Here is a 19,136-nt window from a genome sequence, read left to right on the forward strand (position 1 = left end):
TAGCAGCAGCTACAGTTCTAGTCAAGCACAAAATTAGTACATGCATTTACTATAACCACTCTTTCCATAATCTTAAGCAATGTGTCATTGGTTGACAACAAATGGAGATGCCTACTACATCTCAAAGTTAGTATGACTGAAAATGATTGATAGATATGTTCTTACTTTCCTAACAAAATGATTGATAAATATCACCCCATGAAGCCTATATGCTTCTACTTCAAAACCTCTGTACAATCACCAAGAAGGAATGGAGAAGAAACAACAAGAACCGAACCAAAAAGGAAGAATATAAAACCATGAGCAAAACAGATTTGCAAATTATCCCGATCGACTTCACCTAAAGTCATTACACTGCTGCATCCTAATTCCTAACAGAGACTTATTTGTACTAAACAATTTTTACAAGAAGTAAGAAAGCTTTCTACAATATCCATCATTCATCACGGTTCTCTGATTCACCATCAGAGTGCAGTTAAGAGAACACGAGTTATCCAATTTGCTAGTGACATTGCAAGACAAACAAATATGCCACAATAAAATGGCAGCTACATTATGGACCCTACCAACTTCTGTTCCCTGCTCATAGTAGCGTAAGTTTGTGACATAAGAAATATGTACAAGCATTGTTGAAATTATGCAATTAGACCAACATCTAAACCTTTTGAAGTTGCAGCGAGAATTTAACCTTCCTCTTACCATTGAACTTAGTTGTGCCTATCATGTTCGATGGCCACTGCTACCATCAAAATCATGCTTACCCTGTTTGGCAATAGGCACTAACTACACATAGTAGATCATACCCACTTCGATAAGGCTGATGTGAGGTATATTTAAAGCCACCGCAGGGCCCCTGCAGTTTTTTCGGAGGAAAGAGTAGGCGACATCAATGACAAACTTCTTCAAGAAAGATGATGTCCTCCTTGCCTTTATATATGAGTGTCCCATGATATAAGCAACTCCAGCTTCCTTGGCTTCCACCAATGCCAGTAGCTCTTCCTTCACCTGAGGATCAATATACTCTACTTCAGGCAACTCAAAACGGACCCGTCGTCGGCGGCTTGTACTTGGCAACTCTTGCTCGTACAATGACTGCAAGCTTTGAAGTGTTTCTGATTTGCTACTCCTGATCATGGCAGAGTCACCTGCATACTGATCAGCATCCCTCATCACCAGTGTCGTGCCACATGTATCAGAAGTTTGAATAACAGCCATTCTTCCGTCAGGAGATGCGTCGTAACTCCCAGAGGATGTTTCCTCAGCTTCCATATGAATGAACTTGGCAATGCTCAATACCAGTAGGTTCTCAAAATTGTCTTCGTCCTTCTGAACATCTTTATAACCGTATCTAACTATGCACCTGTACATTCTATAAGCTCTAGGACCAATACGGCCAATAAGGTATCGTTCATCTGGGGGAACATATGGGACTGGAACCGACTTCACGCAAACAAAGACGAGAACTTGATGGAAAGCAGGGAGGTTGGTTACGAAATGGGAGAAGATAGCTGGTACTCCAGTAACCAGCTCTGTGTAAATGAGTCCAATTCCAGGCACGCGAACTATTCCAAGGCTGGGGCCAAGCGTGAGTATCCATTTCATTGAGACCTTGTTTTGTAAGTCAAAGAGATATTTCCTCCTGGTGCCATAGTGCCAGACATACATGATAATCATGAAGATAAAGGAGAGCACGAGAGGTGCCCACCCTCCCTGGGGAACTTTAATGATTGAAGAGGAGAGATAGACAGCCTCGATAAATCCAAAAAACAGAAGAAACAAACACGCAAAGATGGTACTCTTTTGCCATACAAAGACGATGATAAGAGCCATCATCCATGTTGTCACAAACATCACTGTCATACATGCTATACCTGAAATCATGAAGAAAATAACCATTATTACCAGAGGATTGCTACTAATGTTAGTCACACCCACAGACAATGACAGATACATTTTAGGGTGGTACTGAATAAATAAGCATGATTTTATATTGTTGGTTCAAAATAATAGCTAGGCATCTCTTTTTTAGTGGAAACGTTCGTCAATAAGTTGAAGTACCTGTAATAAAAATGAATATATGCAGATGATGTGAACGCATGATATCCTCAAACTCTAAACAACCAATGGACTTTAAGAAAATATGGCTTAAGCTTAAAAACTGTTGTTTTAGCACTAATGCTGAATTGTATTATAAGCTGACTCACCATAGGCATTTCCAATAAGAGTAGTGTCACGGAAACCAAGTGTCACAGCAAGACAAAGGAGCATAAGGATCCAGTTGATTTCAGGTATGTATATCTGACCATAGATCCACCTAGATGTATGGACAACCTTGACACGAGGAAAACAACCCAAAGCATGACATTGCTTGACAATTGAGAATGTTGCTGAGATCACAGCTTGACTAGCAACTACAGCGGCAAGAGTGGCTACCACAAAAACAGGCCAAAAAACAGGTTCTGCAACAAAAGAGAATACAAAGAAAAAGGGCAAAATTACTGGCCAAGCTTGAACTCTATCAACGCTGAATGTTACTGCACCATACTATAACTTACCTGGTATAGATTCATAAAAGCTGGTCGGTACGGAAGAGAAGTTTTTAGAAATAAATGCAGCTTGCCCCATGTACTGTAGTACTAAACATGGGTATATGACACCAACAAATGCTACCTGAAAATAGAAGTTTGAAGAAGATTCAACATGTAACAATATGAATAGTTGATAGGTTAGAATATAGAATTTAAAGCCAGTAACATCAAATGCTGAACTGCAATTTTTTAAGCACATAAGGCACAAGAAGCTGTCAAAGCTGTCAGGCAAGTTTGTAGCAAAATATGCAAAAACAAGCTGGCAAATTGCCAGATTGGGACTGGTAATATGCAGTCGTAAGCTACATAGTTGGCCAAAACATGGTGCGGTACAGGACAATTAACATGGCAAGAATAAATTGTAATAACAGAACTCAAGATCATCATCCTTCGAGGGTACCCTAGTTGCTTCGCTCACCCAACATTAGACGTGGGGAAGCATGCTTTATGTTTCTTCAGGTTCAATGTACCATCATTTGACTACAGTGCCATCTAACCACATGCCCTCTGCACAGAGGGCCAAACAGGTTCTGTTGCCAAGTTCACATGTAATTTGAGAAGCTTAGAGACAATCAAAACATGATTAGACATTTCCCACACGGAAATAAAAATGTTTATTGCAGGTTAGTGGACATAGCAACAGCCCTCTGAAAGGTTTTACCAACCACTCGTCACACTAGGAACTTTCAAACCAAACAAAGACATTTTTTTCTGCTTCTGACATCTACATAAATAGCATTTTGTTTCTTGGATGTTTAAAGCAGTTATAACAGTATGGTATCTTAAAGAAACTTTCTATTGACCTAGTGCAAAAGCCCCAGTCACTATGTCCATCTTTAGCTAATACTATTCTTTTTCAAAGGTTCAATCTATTTTTTCTAGCCAACAAAAATATGAGACTTTACATTCTTAAGAACCTACATTTTGCAAAGATCTAATCAACAAGATGTCTGGTCTATTCATGAAGGTAATCAGACTAGCAAAGGGCAAGTCTAAATTAATGTCAAATAGTCAAGTCACTCAGTAAATCTCGCCTCATCAAAAGCATGAAGCAACATTTGCGGCTTTGCGGATAGTACCTTATTTCTCAATTGACACAAAAATCAGCTGATGAAATTCCCGATAAATTGATTTCTAAACAGACCAGGGACCATGTTTCTGAGACATTTTAATTGGTATTGACCGTGTTCTCTACTGAGTTAATATATATGTTGCTTCATACATCACCACACAAGGACCAAAGAATGTTATGGAGACTATACAAACCTTTCCCATGTCAGTTTCCTTACTTGAGGCAAGTAGCATTGCTATCACTATCATGTGTTATTGTACTATCTAGATGAATAACAGCAACAGGCATCTTTAACTCCTCAAGACTGGTCATGCAATCAAAGAACTATTCAGCACAAAAATCCAAATGGTTCACTTAGCTTACGTTGGCTAGTAACAAACGTTCGAACTCACACCTCTTAATACAAAGTAGGGGCAGTTGAATAGCTATCATGCATCTAAATGCTTGTGTATTTTTACAAAGTTGAGGTTGTTGCATCCACACAAATAAGATATAAGTAGCTCTACCAAGGGCTTCTGACAGTTGTAAGATACCACGAAAAACATTCCCTCCCTGAAGTTAGCCAATGACAAAGCATTAGCCAATGCTAGATTCATCAAAAGTTTCCGGCAAGTACACTTGTAAAAAAAAATTTGTACGTGGTTTTGATGTCAAAAGTGGATTTGATACCAAAAGTTACTTAGGTTTCTTCGAAGGGTCTTAGAACCTATGCAGAGCTCCTCTGTTGGATAGATAAGAGAATTGAGATACTCGGTTTCGCCCATTCTCTTAAGAGTTGAGAAGGTAAAGGTTATTTGACTTCGCTCGTCTCCTCGAGGATTGTACTACATCGAGCTGGTTACTAGCCTTCACCCGCTCTTTGCTCACACTTCCGAAGCACTCGAAGTGTTTGCACTCCTTATGTTAAGTTAGCTACTGTGATTCACCTTTTCAATGTCATCGAACTTCTGGAATGCATGAAGTTTTCACCCCAACTTGGAGTAAGTCTCTAATAGTTTTGGTTTGTCTTTGGGATTATACCGTCTTCTCCATCATCTCTACCGCCTACTCCTCTGAGTAGCAAAGGTACAACACCGCGTACTGCCTATTTCGTTCCTTGGTTGAGCACTCTTGCATCGACCTGAAGTTCTCCACTTTCGGCTATCTTGATAAGAAGCTCGTTGACACCGATCTAACGAAGTTCCCTGGCCTCTGCCCTTCAACCATATCTTGGTACTTGGAGTTTGCCTCTGTATTCTTCACCTCCTTGGCCCCTTTCACGACGAAGCGCTCTCCCTCCATAAGAGGGATGGATCGATGACTCCCCGGAAATCACACCTCTGCGGTACCATAGCGCTGCCATACCCATAACCCTACTATATGCCGCCTCGTATATGTGTCCCTTTCTTCGTGATCGGTAGATCCACTTTCGCGACACTGTGGCACTCCTCCAAATCCACCTTCATTCTAACTGATGCTTGATTTGGGGTAGCTAAGTCCCTTTGGACTCGTCGTCGCTTCCTTGCCCCTTTCGATCACTTACTTCAACACCTCTGTGTTCTCCGAGCAGTTCCCCTTGGTCGATGAAAAGACAAACTGTAACTCCTATGCATGGCCTTCACCATCATATTGCAAGGCTCGCACGATTATGTTCTCCTTAGCTTCCTTGGTAGCAACATTTGCATACTCGGTCTTGTCCTCCGACTTGCCGGGTTCCCTTAAGCGAATATGAGCTCTAGAGTAGTCCAACTCTCCGGGTGCTATAATCATACCTCTGCATGATCAAGTCCCCCCTATGGGACTCACTAGTACTTGCATTTAGAATTCCCCCTCGGTGGTACACAGCCCCCATATGCTGATGACCAAGACTTTCATCCGATACAAAATTCGATGCACACACGAAAGACCCGCCTCTGCGGTAACATGGCATTCACTCGTTGAATCCATAGCTCTTCTTGTTGTCATGTTGTTCACCAAAGTGAAGCTCAAAATAGCTCTCGATCATACTTCCGTATGATCTAATCCCTCGCGAGACTGGTTTCGTGTGTATCGCAATGCCACGAATTGTTCCACCACGGTCCGCTACACCATGTCACCTCCTAGTGACATCCCCATTACATTCTGATCATTATGGAATGAACTCGGATTGCAATCCCTCCATGTGTGGCCTCTGCCAGCACATCGCAAGGCCTTTTCCACCTTCTATTATATTCGCTACTTTGGTAATCGACCTTCGTCCACCCGCTCTCGAGTCACACTCAGACGAAGCACAACTCTATGATAGTCCATCGCCTAGAAGCTCCCGAAGTCCACTGACTTCGCTGAAATTGATGCATTATTGTCTAGATCTTGGGCTTCTGCCCTCACCAGCACAATCTCCGCTGCGTACCGCTTCCTTCATGGCAACTCGAATGGCAGCACTATGGCGTATTCTTCAAGAGTACCCGCCTCTGCGTCCTGTTGCCCCGTGTCTTGGCCTTCTGACCCCAACTTCACCTCCGGAATTTGAGTCACCTTGGTTCCTCCGTCAAATGCTTCTCTGAGATAAGGTGTATGTGCCTCGAAGCTCCCTTCGTCTTTGGCACTATGCAAGATAAGTCTGCTCCATCAGATTGAGTAACCCATAGAATAACATGATCCCGCTCGTCTCTACAAGAGTTCATATCCTTGACCTTTGTCCAAGGAAAGCTTCGTGCCTCCGCTCCATGTTCTATCTTCTATGTTGACTCCCTTTATGCGGCTTGGGTACTTCACCAAATTATACCCAAATTGCTCCGCTACTCGATTGCATTGAGTTAATGGTGGCCCTCGTGCCCACCATTCCACAGGTCAGCCCTCCGTTGAGTCTGATCTCCATATCGGCTCCAAGTGTGCATTTATTTTATGTTGTCTTGGGTCACTCCCCTGACTTGATCTCGCAATGCATCCACTAATGCATTACCTCATACGAGATCATGCAACGACTCCTCACCGCTCGCTCAGTCCGTTGATCTTTGTGAAATTGTTGTCTCGAGGTACTCCTCAACATATGCGGTCTGTTACATATGATTCTCCCTCTGGAGAATCAAGACTTATCCCTCTTGGATATCTATCCCATTGGAGTAACTTTTCTCTTTGCATCCTTCCCTCTGGAAGTTTCGGAGACCACCATCCCCTTGAACTACTCCGCCTTACTGAACAAACTGTGCATTGTTCTGTTCCCACAAACGCACTCGCTAGATTACGACTCCACGCCAAACCAGCCCCCGCTGCACCTCTCAAGGCCTAACAACATGTTGAACTCGCTGCATATTTCAGCCTCCTACGAACGTATCCATTTAATGTTAAAGAGAAAGTTTCAATGCTCCATGGCGTCGGGTTTCGATCACCTTGGGATGGCCACGAATATTCCATCGTCCGCATACAAGCCCTTGCACGAGTACCGAATTCTTCAAGTTAGCAATTCCCCTCACCTCTGTGAGCTTTGCACAACTATTTCGGTCGCTAAGCAACCCATTCCACTTTACACAATCTCATCCTTTACCAAACGCCCCACTTGCCTTGAGCATTGTCAAGTATGGTTGCTAACGTCGAGCCGTAGCTCGAACTCAACCATCCCAACCTTTGTGCGCTATGCATTCTTTGCAGCTTGCTTGTTCTCGTGGTGCCTCTCGCGCGAAAGGTTGATCATTCAATGCCAACCTCAGACACTCGCTCCTCTTAGCGACTCCTTTCCCTACATTTCTATGCCTATTTCGCCCAAACGATCGCACGTGCTAGCTGCCCTCAACGCAGCCCAGCTAGGTCCCCACGTATGAATGTCAAGTGTTTCTAAGTGTGCTTGTCCTGCTCTGATACCAAATGTCACGAACTTAACTGGTTTTGCCTAAGTTGTACGGCACCCTTGCGTGTTCATCCGCAAAGGTCAACCTCCCTGAAACCTCCTATGGTCCCTTATGACCTACAAAGAGAAAATAGATTAGAGAAAACGTTTCACTTGGGATCCACAAGTAACTATTTCAGCAAACACTTTATAGCCAATGCAAATTACAAACATAGACTTCACAAACTCTGAACGGTCGTACAACAAAGGATCCAAAATGGTCCACTACAGACCGAAATCCCCACAAATGCCCACATGACACAACCTTTGTTTGCAAGCCTAAGACGACCACCAAAACCAACCAAAATGGGGCTGCTAAGCCTATTGTCAGCCCTTTACATGCTGTGCAAAGCATGAATAAAACCGAAAGACACAGACATATATGAGCATTACATTAAACACCTCATTTACAATTTTATCTGTGACAATACGCTGATCGACTCCGAAAACTTTTGGAGTCATAAGAAGCCTATTATCTTAAAGGCAGAAAGAGCTGCAAATAGGACTGACCGTATGGTCCGATTCCAGAGGTAGGATTAGGTTTTTTGAATTAAAAGGCCAATTGGGCCTCTACGACTTCCCTACTATTGCTGTTATTTCATTGTCAATCTTTGGAGGTAAAATTCTTGATTTTATTATAAATTAATGGGTGAAATAATGTAGTACTAGATGTTTATTAATTATAAAAATAAATAATATATTAATAAAATCAATGTAAATAGCATGTTTTGCAATAGTTTATTGCCCATTCTTCAAGCATAGTACTGAAAACTAAGTTAGGCCAATCTCAGCCAAAAATTATCCATGCATCTAGGCTTAAAACTGGCATTCAATGCTCAACATTGTTGTTTTTAACATATCCCAAATCAACAAATACTGAGAGACTTCAAGCATATGGACTTTGTCCTGACAAAGATACGACTAAGGTCAAAGACCCAAAGACTTTCTAATAATGGTTTCAGTCATCTATAGGGCTAATATGGTATCCGATATACTGGGCAGTATACTCACTTGTACCTGATATCATGGAATAAAATAATTAAAAATAAATACATATGTAAGAATATTAAGACATGTTTCAACACAGATATTGGTCAGCTTGGTATACATTAATCCATACATATTGGTCCAACTGGTTATTAAATCCTTAAATAGGTAACATTGGCTTGTGCTATACAAAAAAAAAATTAGAATCTTCTTAGTAGACAGGTTTAGAAGGTTGCTTACAAATAATTGCTTTAACAAGTTAAAATATTTTAACTGTCGTGACATCGGATTATTAAACAAAGTGTAAAATGTTCCAGTCTAGTCTATCCAGATTCTCCAGAAATCTTGAGGTTAGCTGATTACAAATTAAAACTGGAAAACTCCAACAGGTCCATGTCTTTCAAGCCTCGACTTCTCAAGTAAAATTTCTTACATTGAGCAAATTATTTTTCTAATAAACAAACAACCAAATAACAATGATGTCCCAAATTTAAATATTTTCTTTTTCCCATGGTATTTTAATAGTTATTAGCTCAGGCAATCGGGAGCTCGCTTAAGCACCCAGGCACGGAACATGCCTGGGCCCGGTTATTCAACTAAGCCAAAGAACACCCTACCCAACCCCCAATGTCCACACGACCCTTGGAATCCCATGGGATCCTGTCTCTCCCTTGCAGGTAAGGTGATTGATACTGGTGGTGCACCCCCTCCTCCCGCTAGAGCGCTCTTACTCTTTCTCCTTGTTTGTTGTTGCCTCCTTGATAGCCCCCCTCCCCAAACCATCCTACTCTTATCCCCAAATGACAGCCCTTCCCTTGCTTCACTCTCTATTTCTTCCCCATGCTTCTCTATTTTTTTCTTTTGTAATGTTAATCATTGTTAATAATAGTTTTTTTTTTTGTTATATAGCCTAGGATTGTTACAAGGATTGAATTTGGTCATAGCTAGTGTCTTGCTACTTTAAATGAATGTAATTTGATGTTTTAATGGTGATATTTTAAATATCACCACTAAAACTTATGTATTCTGTCATTTTTATATTAGTGATCATATTACTACTTAGATATATTTTTAAAATTTTAATATTATATTAGCAAGCACCAAGTGTCTTGGGTGTTTTAGCACCCTTAGAGCTTCTAGCGCTTGGCAATGTTGAATACAATGGATTAGCTTATACCTTGATTCATAAAGGCAATTCTATATATAGACAATAGATTAGGCAACAGGGAAATTGTCATATGGATCGACTCATAATTAGAGAATTGGATTCTGAGAGGTAGAAATTCATTGTAGATGTCAAAATCATAATGTGCTTACAGAAGACTCCCATACATTATTATGCATGAGTTCCCACACATTTTACAACATCTCCATGAGTTCTACACCAACTACCAGCCAGAAAAAATGAAATGAAATCCTAATATATAAGAATTAGATATTTTTCAAAAACGATGCAGATAAACCATTTCAAAATACGTAATCACCTATAAGTTTTATAATATAAATATGCCTCATTTTAAAGATATAATAGTCATTGCAAAAAGCCTAACCAGAGATACTATGTCCAATATGAGCAAGTGATAGAATTTTCATTATTGATACAAAAAATCAGATTTCTAAATTAAGTGGCCAAGAATAAGGAAACTATCATGTTCTAAAAACTAAAGAATTGGAGAGAAGTTAAAAACAACTAAAAAAAGTCTATAATCCTATAAGTTCTCTATGAATAAGCATAATTCAAACCTCAATCAACACAAAACTGTTCAATTTTAACGATCATACAAAAATTTAAATAATTGCAAAAACACATTCAATTCTATGGGTAACTAAAATCCATGAGCAACATAAGCAGAAAAAGTTCAGTTAGAAGTTTGATGATAATTGCAAATCTAATCAAACGGTTTTCTAGTTTTATTTTAAATTCCAACAAATGTGTGCCACATTGAGGTTTCCATGCGTAGAGTCGACCAACGGACTGACAAGAATACCATATGCACTCAATATGTCTCAGAGCATGAAGCATCACCAAAAAGCATCAGATACATAACTTGAAATACAACATAGGACAGTTGATATCCTCACTACAAAATAGTATGGCCATCCCCCAATACAATCTGAACAAGTAATAGGAATTTACTATCCCAATATAAAAATAATTATAGTTATTGTTCACTGTTAATTGACATTAACAGTAAAATAATATATATATATATCATGGTGCTAATTGCAAAAACTTGGTTAAAGTGAACATCGCCTAGTTCCCTTGGCCTGTTAGTCAAGCAAGCATTCTGGTGCATGCTTGAATGTCATGGTTAAACCTATCATTATGATGTAAAGTTTTCTTGATATTACAAAACTCACCTTTCACTTTAACTATTCTGATAATGAGAAACATATTTCAGTTATTTCAATTGCTTTTTAATTGATGGTATTTATCATACAAACTTTTGACTTGATCTAATTATTATATCTCAATATCCATCAAAACTTTAAAAACAAATTGAGCTTATCATACCCTAATTGATGCTTGAGTGAAGTGACCAAGATCTGCAAACATAGCTTCAGTACCTGTATATTTAGGAAAATGTGGATGAATAACACAGCCATGGACAAAAATATGGAATCATTAATGACCAAAAGTATTAAATCTGCTCCCTGCCATTTACCTGTGATACAAAGGAGTACACCACCTAAAGAAATCCAACCATCTTTCCCTGTCTGCTTGAAGAACGTAACAATGTAGTGTGGAGACAGAGCATAATATATTTTGGGGTTCCAGTGAATGATATTGTACAAACCAATTATACCAATGCACAAAAGCCAAACAATAACAATAGGTGCAAACAAGAAGGCTACTCTTTGTGTACCCCTGTGTTGTAAAGCAAAAAGGCCAATGAGCACAATGCAAGCAACAATTACCACCTCACCTGCATGTCACATAGAAAATCTTGTGAAAATCAAAGTTCAGAAAAAGACAAATGCTAAATACAGAATCCTCATTTATAAGGACATGATAGTAAATAGAAATGAAACTTAAACAAGCAATTTAATAAGAATCAACACTAGAAATTGCTTGGAGATTGTTCATACAAGTAAAACTTTTGAGCAGTAAGTTTCACACAACAAAATTAATAGCATGATCAAAAATATAATGCAGATCAGTAACAAAGAATTTCATTGGACATCTTCAGCAAAGATATGAAGATCGCACACCAACCACTACTCAAAATTCTTAGGCTGGATATCAATTACAATTACAGAAAAGAGTGGCATCAAAATTTTGAACTAGAAAAGTTATGCCATAAGTGCTGACACAATGCAAACTCTGTATGTCAAATGTGTGCTTAACCTCCAGCAAGGGCAACACTACCGTTGTGAAGATAGATATTCTAATACATTTTAGATAATGACATCAAAGATTACAATTGCTTTTCAAGAAACAGTATTCTCTTGGAAAGAATTTTTTTTGGATACCACTTCATACTCGATACCAAGGTAGGCAATACCGAATGATACCACCGGTACGGGCGGTACATACCGGTCCGACGGCATACCGGTACGCGGACCGCCCGCTATCGAGCGGAACAAAAAATAATAATAAAATAAAATTATATATATGTATATATATATATATATAAACGAGACGACGTTGCGTCACCTCGGCGACGTCTCCCCGCGTGGGGAAGGAAAAGGTGACGTCACCTTTTAAATAAAAAATATATATAAATATATATATAATCTTTTATATATATATTAATTTTTATATATATATAAACGAAGTGACATCGCCCCGTCAAGTTATATATATATATATATATATATATATATATATATATATATATATATATATATATATATATATATATATATATATACCGCTCGGTATACAGTTTCGTACCGTACCTAGCAAACGTCGAAACTCCGGTACGATACGAAATTACAGACCTTGCTCGATACATATACGAAGTTGTGTACTATGTATAAGAGCCAACATTGATGCTCTGCCATGTGTCGAGGGCAAACACCTCATTAGAAAGAATTTCATAAACAGTAGGTGAGTTTAAATTGTCAAAATTCTGAATTCACCTGCCTGAAGCCTTATTTATCTCAGCTACCATGAGAAGAAGCAAGGAGGTCCACATTACCTCACCAGTAGATCCTACATGTGCACCTTATTGCCACTCCAATCATCACATAGAGAGGTAAGGCACACATGTAAAAGAGGTGATTATCTTTCTATAGTGCACAAAACATTGTTCATCATAGGACCAAATTTCCATTGAAGAAAACAAGAAATAAAAAACCAAACTGATTTATCAAGCCATCTACAAGCTATTTGGACATAGCACTCAAAACAAAGTGTGAACCATCTTTTTATATAAAAAAAGAGTAATGTTCTATCTACTCAATACACTTCTGCAGGACTTCATAATATTTTTATTTAAGTACTTTCCAGTTTCCACATCCTTAGTGATAGCCAACTTGTCATGTTACGATAGTTTTAAAATGATAAGCATGAAATATTTTTGGTAAATTTAGATAAGAACGGAAAACATAGGAGGTAGCAGTGGGCAAAGTGGATTGAAGATATCTAAATGTGAAGTGGTATGCAATGTTAAATGGACTCAAGTACAACTATCGAAGCCATGTCCCTAGCACATTCGTATGTCCTTAAGTTAGAAACTTATCAGACTTCAATTACACCAAAGACTATCATACCACCCAAAATGGAATAAAATGGGTGGTATGTACCGGTCCGAGCCTGGACTGGTAAGCGGACAACCCAATTTCGGGTGATCCAGTCAAAAATTAAAAAAAAAAAACTAAAATACGATGGGCCCATCTAATTCAGCATTAAAAAAGCAAAAGAAAACCTAAAATAGCAACTAGGATTGGCGAACGTAAGCCCTCCTCTCGCGATGCTGTAGTCATCACCGCTGTGTCACGAACGATCGTCGCGCACCCGCAACAACTCCATTCAACGAACCGTTCGTCGTTATAATCTACATGTACAGCTGTTTGGCAGCATGTTTTGGCTTGGTTTTAAGTCCTTTTGCTTGTAAAAATGTAAGTTCGAACAAGTTACAACGCTACAGTGCGACCGCTCACCGAACCGAACAAAACAGCCCCCAAAACAGCTCCGTTTTCGCGTGTCACGGGCTGATTTCTGCAGCCCGCTGCTGCACACGAAACGTCAACCATCTCAGCACTTTGGAACCACCCGAGTGGCATAGGGTTGGATGGGGCTTCGGTATAGTGTCAGGCGTTGAACACTCTTTCGCAAGTTCGCACGTTACCTTGACGGGAACTTATTGTCATGCCCGGCACTCGATGAGCAGCTGTTTATGGACTTGCAACCATTCGTTCAACCTTCTAAAGTCCTTGTTTTCCCCCTTTCCCTCTTTTCTCTTGTGCACGCAAGGTGCTCGCTGAATTGCTTGTAAATCTTCCCCTTTTCGCGAGACGTCGAGACTTGTCCGTCGCTCGTTCTTTAAACTAATCAACTTTATCTTTTTACAGGTCTTCGGGACCTGCGAGAGGTTGCAAGTGGGCTGATCTTTGCAGACGCAAATCGCAAGGGCGAAGCACGACTTAGGCAACGCAAGCTAAGTTCGCGTCTTTGCCGCAAGGGTGCCTCGCGACTTAGGCAACGCAAGCTAAGTTCGCGTCTTTGCCGCAAGGGTGCCTCACGCCTTAGGCAATTCCAGCTAAGGCCATGACATTGTGGTATCAGAGCGAGCAAGCACTTCGAGCGAGCAGTGAAGGAACTTCGCAACTTCGCCATGGAAAAGCATCGTGGCGAATCAAGCAAGGCAGGGCAAGCCGGACCCTTGCCCCAAGCAGCCGCAGGTGGGCTGCAAGTGCACATTCACTCGCATGTTGTTGGAGCCGCTCAGGAGGAGCGCGACAGCGAACATAATGAGCGAGAAGTTGGCTACTTCCGCGAGCGGAGGAGTTGCAATTTGGAGCGCCAATCGGGAAAAAGAGTCATAAGGAGAGACTCACAACGGCGGAAACCCGCTTGGATGTTCTCGAAGCGAGCTTAGAGGAACTCTACCATGACCAATGAAGGCTTGTTGGGGTAGAGAGGTCGCAAGAAGAAGCGGAGTCCAGGATCGACAAGGTTGAGGCCCTAGTCGACCGATTGTTAGATGACACCAAAGACTCTATGCAACACCTGCAGGAAGTTGTGGCGGAACTCACTTTGAGGATGACCATGCTCACAAAGGCACTAAATGCGGGAGGAAGCAACACCCGCGTTGCGCCGCCACAAAACTTGAGGGCACTCGAGCCTCATGGTTATGGAGGGGCCAGAGATGCAAAAGAGCTCGAGAATTTTCTGTTTGATATGGAACAATACTTTCGAGCTACGAGGCCTGATTCTGAAGAAACCAAAGTTTCTATAGCAACCATGTATCTAAATGGAGATGCAAAACTTTAGTGGCGAACCCGTTGGGAGGAGATCCAACAAGGTCGGTGTCGAGTTGACACATCGAAGGACTTAAAGCGGGAGTTGAGAACTAAGTTCCTACCGGAGAACACCGAGTTCGTCGCAAGAAGGAAATTGAGACAACTCCGCCAAAATGCTTCCCAGACTACGTGAAGCAATTTTCTACGTGAAGCAATTTTCTGCGCTAATGTTGGACATCCAGGACATGTCCGAGAAAGATAAGCTGTTCAGTTTTCTCGATGGTTTGAAGTCATGGGCGCAACAAGAATTACAACGAAGGAATGTCACCGATTTGATCGGGGCAATTGCTGCCGCAGAAAGGCTCACCAACTTCGTTTCCTCTGAAGACCCGGGAAGAAAGAAACAATCTTCAAGCAATCGCCCTCCAAAATATTCTCGAGGGAAGGAGCTCGGGGGCGAACAAAAGAAGAAGAGTTCCCACAAAGGGCCAAGCCCGAAAGGCAAGGCCCCGAAACCTGATGGATGCTTCTTGTGCGAAGGGTCACACATGGTGAGGGAGTGCCCACAAAAACAGGCACTCAATGCTTTAACAGCTTCCATTTTGTCACGGCCTTAGCTGGAATTGCCGAAGGCGTGAGGCACCCTTGCGGCCAAGACGCGAACGTAGCTTGCGTTGCCTAAGTCGCGCTTCGCCCTTGCGATATTGCTCCGCAAAGATCAGCCCACGTGCAACCTCTCGCAGGTCCCGAAGGACCTGTAAAAGAGAAAGTTGATTAGTTCGAAAGAACGAGCGACGGACAAGTCCCGACGTCTCGCGAAAAGGGGAAGCTTTACAAGCAATTCAGCGAGCACCTTGCGTGCACAAGAGAAAAGAGGGAGAGGGGGAAAACAAGGGCTTTAGAGGGTTGAACGAACAGCTGCAAGTCCACAAACAGCTGCTCACCGGGTGCCGGGAGCGACAACAAGTTCCCGTCAAGGTAACGTGCGAACTTACGAAAGGTTGTTCAACGCCCGACACTATACCGAAGCCCCATCCAGCCCTGTGCCACCCGGGGGGTTCAAAGGGGCTGAGATGGCTGACGTTTTGGTGAGCGGAGGCGGACTGCAAAAAACAGCCCGTGGCACACGAAAACGGAGCTGTTTTAGTCTGTTTTGGGGCTGTCTTGCTCGGTTCGGTGAGCGGTCGCTTGGTAACGCTGCAACTTGTTCGAACTTACATTTTTACAAGCAAAATGACTCAAAACCAAGGCAAAACATGTTGCCAAGAAGCTGTACATGTGGATGTGAGCGACGAACGGTTCGTTGAACGGAGTTGTTGCCGGTGCGCGACGACCGTCCGTAACATTCTCCCCCACTTAAACTGTCGACGCCCTCGCCGACGCTTGTTAGTAGATGTTGATGATTGCTTCTTCATGTCGTAGGGCATCTTCAGGCTCCCAACTAACTTCAGTTCGGGGAAGCTTTCGCCACTTCACCAAGTACTCTGTCTGCTCAGCTCCATTGGGTAGCTTTATCTTACGGTCCACCAAAATGGTTTCAACTCGCTTCTCGTAGGAGGCTGTGGTGGGGGGTAGCCGAGTTGAAACACTTCGGGAAGCATCTTGCGGATCTAAGTGGTAGGCTTTTAGGTTACTGGCATGAAGAACATTGTGAATTTTGAACCACGCTGGCAGCTGCAGTTTGTAGGAGACGTTGCCTACCCTGCTGATAATTGGGACGGGCCCTTCATACTTGCGTACCAATCCTTTGTGGACTTTATTCCTAAAGAATTGGAGTGATGCTGGTTGGAGCTTTACCAACACCAAATCGCCGACTTTGAACTCTTGTGGTCGCCTTCCGAAGTCTGCCCACTTCTTCATCCTTTTTGTCGTCTTCTCCAAGTAAGCCCGCGCAATATCTGCATTTCGGTGCCACTCCTTTGCGAAGTGGTAGGCTGACGGACTACTCCTAGTATACCCAATTGCCATGGTGTGAAGAGTTGACGGTTGTTGTCCTGTAATGATCTCGAAGGGGCTCTTGTTAGACGCAGAGCACCGCTACAAGTTGTAGGAGAATTGGGCAATGTCCAACAGTTTCACCCAATCTCGTTGGTTGGCACTCACGTAGTGCCGAAGATATTGCTCCAGGAGCGAGTTTATCCTCTCAGTTGGCCATCCGTCTGGGGGTGGAGACTTGTGGAGAAGTATAACTTGGATCTCAACAGTTTGAATAGCTCGGTCCAGAATCGTCCCAGGAACCGAGCATCTTGATCGCTGATGATATTGTGCGGGACTCCCCAATATTTCACCACATCCTTCATCATCAGCTTGGCCGCCTCCTCTACTGAACAGTGTAGGGGAGCAGCAATGAAAGTTGCATACTTTGAAAATCAATCGACTACCACGAGTATCGATCCGAGTCTCCCTACTAGTGGCAAGCTTGATATGAAGTCTAAGGAAATGCTCTCCCACGACCTTTCTGGTACGGGCAACGGCTCCAAAAGTCCCACCGGCTTCCGTTGCTCTGCCTTGTCTTGTTGGCAAGTGAGGCACGTTCGAACATATTCCACCACATCAGTCCCCATCTTTAGAAGGCCCTCTCCACGAGAGCCAATGTTCGATGAATACCTGGGTGTCCAGCCCAAAGGGAATTGTGACACTCTCTTAAGAGTTCATGCCTCAAATTGTCCACTCAAGGAACATAAACCCTATTCCCCTTTGTGTACACGAGTCCCTCCTGGAACCAAAATCGTCGTGCCTTGCGTTCTTTAATGAGCTGTATCAGGATAATTGCCTGGGGATCACTATACAGTCCATCCCTGATCCTGGAAAGGAAGTTGGAGTGCAACTGACTCGCTTGGCCTCCGCCCTCCAATTGTACGGCATTCACGCGCTCCACCTTCCAACTCAATGCATCGGCCACGACATTTGCCTTTCCAGGCTTGTACTCCATTGCCATATCAAATTCAGCCAGGAAGTCCTGCCATCATGTTTGCTTTGGGGAAAGTTTCTTCTGTGTTTGGAAATAGCTCAGAACGATGTTGTATGTCCTCAGCACAAATCGCGATCCGAGAAGGTAGTGTCGCCAAACTCGTAGGCAGTGGATCACCGCTGTCATCTCCTTCTCATGCACTGGATACCGCCGCTTGGTCTCGTTGAGCTTGCGGCTCTCGTCGGCCACCGGATGACCCTCCTGCATGAGTACTCCCCAAATAGCGAAGTCTGAAGCATCTGTATGGACTTCAAAAGGCTCCCTATAGTCTGGCAATTTGAGCATCGGTTCTTCCAAAACAGCAGCCTTCAGGTCTTGGAATGCTATTTCACATTTGTCAGACCACTTCCAAGGCTGCTCCTTCAACAACTCCGTCAGTGGAGTTGCACGCTTCGAATACCCCGCTATGAAGCGTCGATAGTAGTTGACGAAACCAAGAAAGGATCTCAACTCTGGCACCTTCTTTGGAGTTCACCATTCCGCAACCGCTTGCACTTTTGATTTGTCCATCCGAATGGAACCATCACCGATTCGATGCCCCAAGAATAAGATCTCTGTTTGGGCAAAGTAGTGATTCTCCCTTTTCACGAACAAAGTGTTCTCTATGAGAACCTTGAAAATTGTCCGAAGGTGCTTGACATGCTCCTCAAACGTTTGACTATAGACGACGATATCGTCCAAGTAGACGACCACGAACTTATCCAAATACTCCTTGAATAGCTGATTCATGAGAGTGCAGAACATGGTCGGAGCGTTGGTTAAGCCGAAAGGCATCACCAAAAACTCAAACGCTCCATACCTGGTCACACAGGTAGTCTTCGCTTCATCACCTTCAGCAATGCGCACCTGCCAATACCTCGACCTAAGGTCGAGTTTTGAGAAATACTTGGCTTTGCCCAACTGGTCGAACAAGTCTGTGATGAGCGGGATGGGATACTTGTTCTTCTAACTTTGTTGAGGGCTCGGTAATCAACGCATAGTCGGAGGCTCCCATCTTGTTTCTTCTGGAAGAGAACTGGAGCTCCGAATGGTGTTTTAGAGCTGCGGATAAGACCACCGCTTAGCAGTTCACCTAACTGCTTCCTGAGTTCTGCCAACTCTGGCGAGGACATGCGGTAGGGTGGTCTCGCTGGAGGCTTCACTCCTGGCTCCAGCTCGATGTTGTGATCCACGCCCCTGCGTGGTGGAAAGGTCTTCGGCAACTCGGGTGGCATAACGTCATGGAACTCTTTCAGGACGTTCGCCACCACAGCAGGTTCTTGAATG

At 42.6% G+C, this 19,136-nt stretch overlaps 1 protein-coding gene across 1 annotated transcript in view; it reads right to left on the reverse strand.

Annotated features, from left to right (window-relative positions):
• Positions 1-300: 300 nt before the first annotated feature.
• The window catches only part of LOC135671039 (potassium transporter 7-like), a 36,131-nt gene continuing 17,295 nt past the window's right edge, over positions 301-19,136 (reverse strand). The window contains exons 5-9 of the mRNA XM_065178912.1: positions 11,155-11,415; positions 11,004-11,056; positions 2,556-2,670; positions 2,205-2,459; positions 301-1,871 (exon numbers count right to left, since the gene is read on the reverse strand). Coding sequence (XP_065034984.1) covers positions 784-1,871; positions 2,205-2,459; positions 2,556-2,670; positions 11,004-11,056; positions 11,155-11,415 — 1,772 coding nt within the window. The 3' untranslated portion in view covers positions 301-783. The remainder of the gene's footprint in view (positions 1,872-2,204; positions 2,460-2,555; positions 2,671-11,003; positions 11,057-11,154; positions 11,416-19,136) is intronic.

Source organism: Musa acuminata, unplaced genomic scaffold, assembly GCF_036884655.1.
Source record: "Musa acuminata AAA Group cultivar baxijiao unplaced genomic scaffold, Cavendish_Baxijiao_AAA HiC_scaffold_1137, whole genome shotgun sequence".
NCBI lineage: Eukaryota > Viridiplantae > Streptophyta > Magnoliopsida > Zingiberales > Musaceae > Musa > Musa acuminata.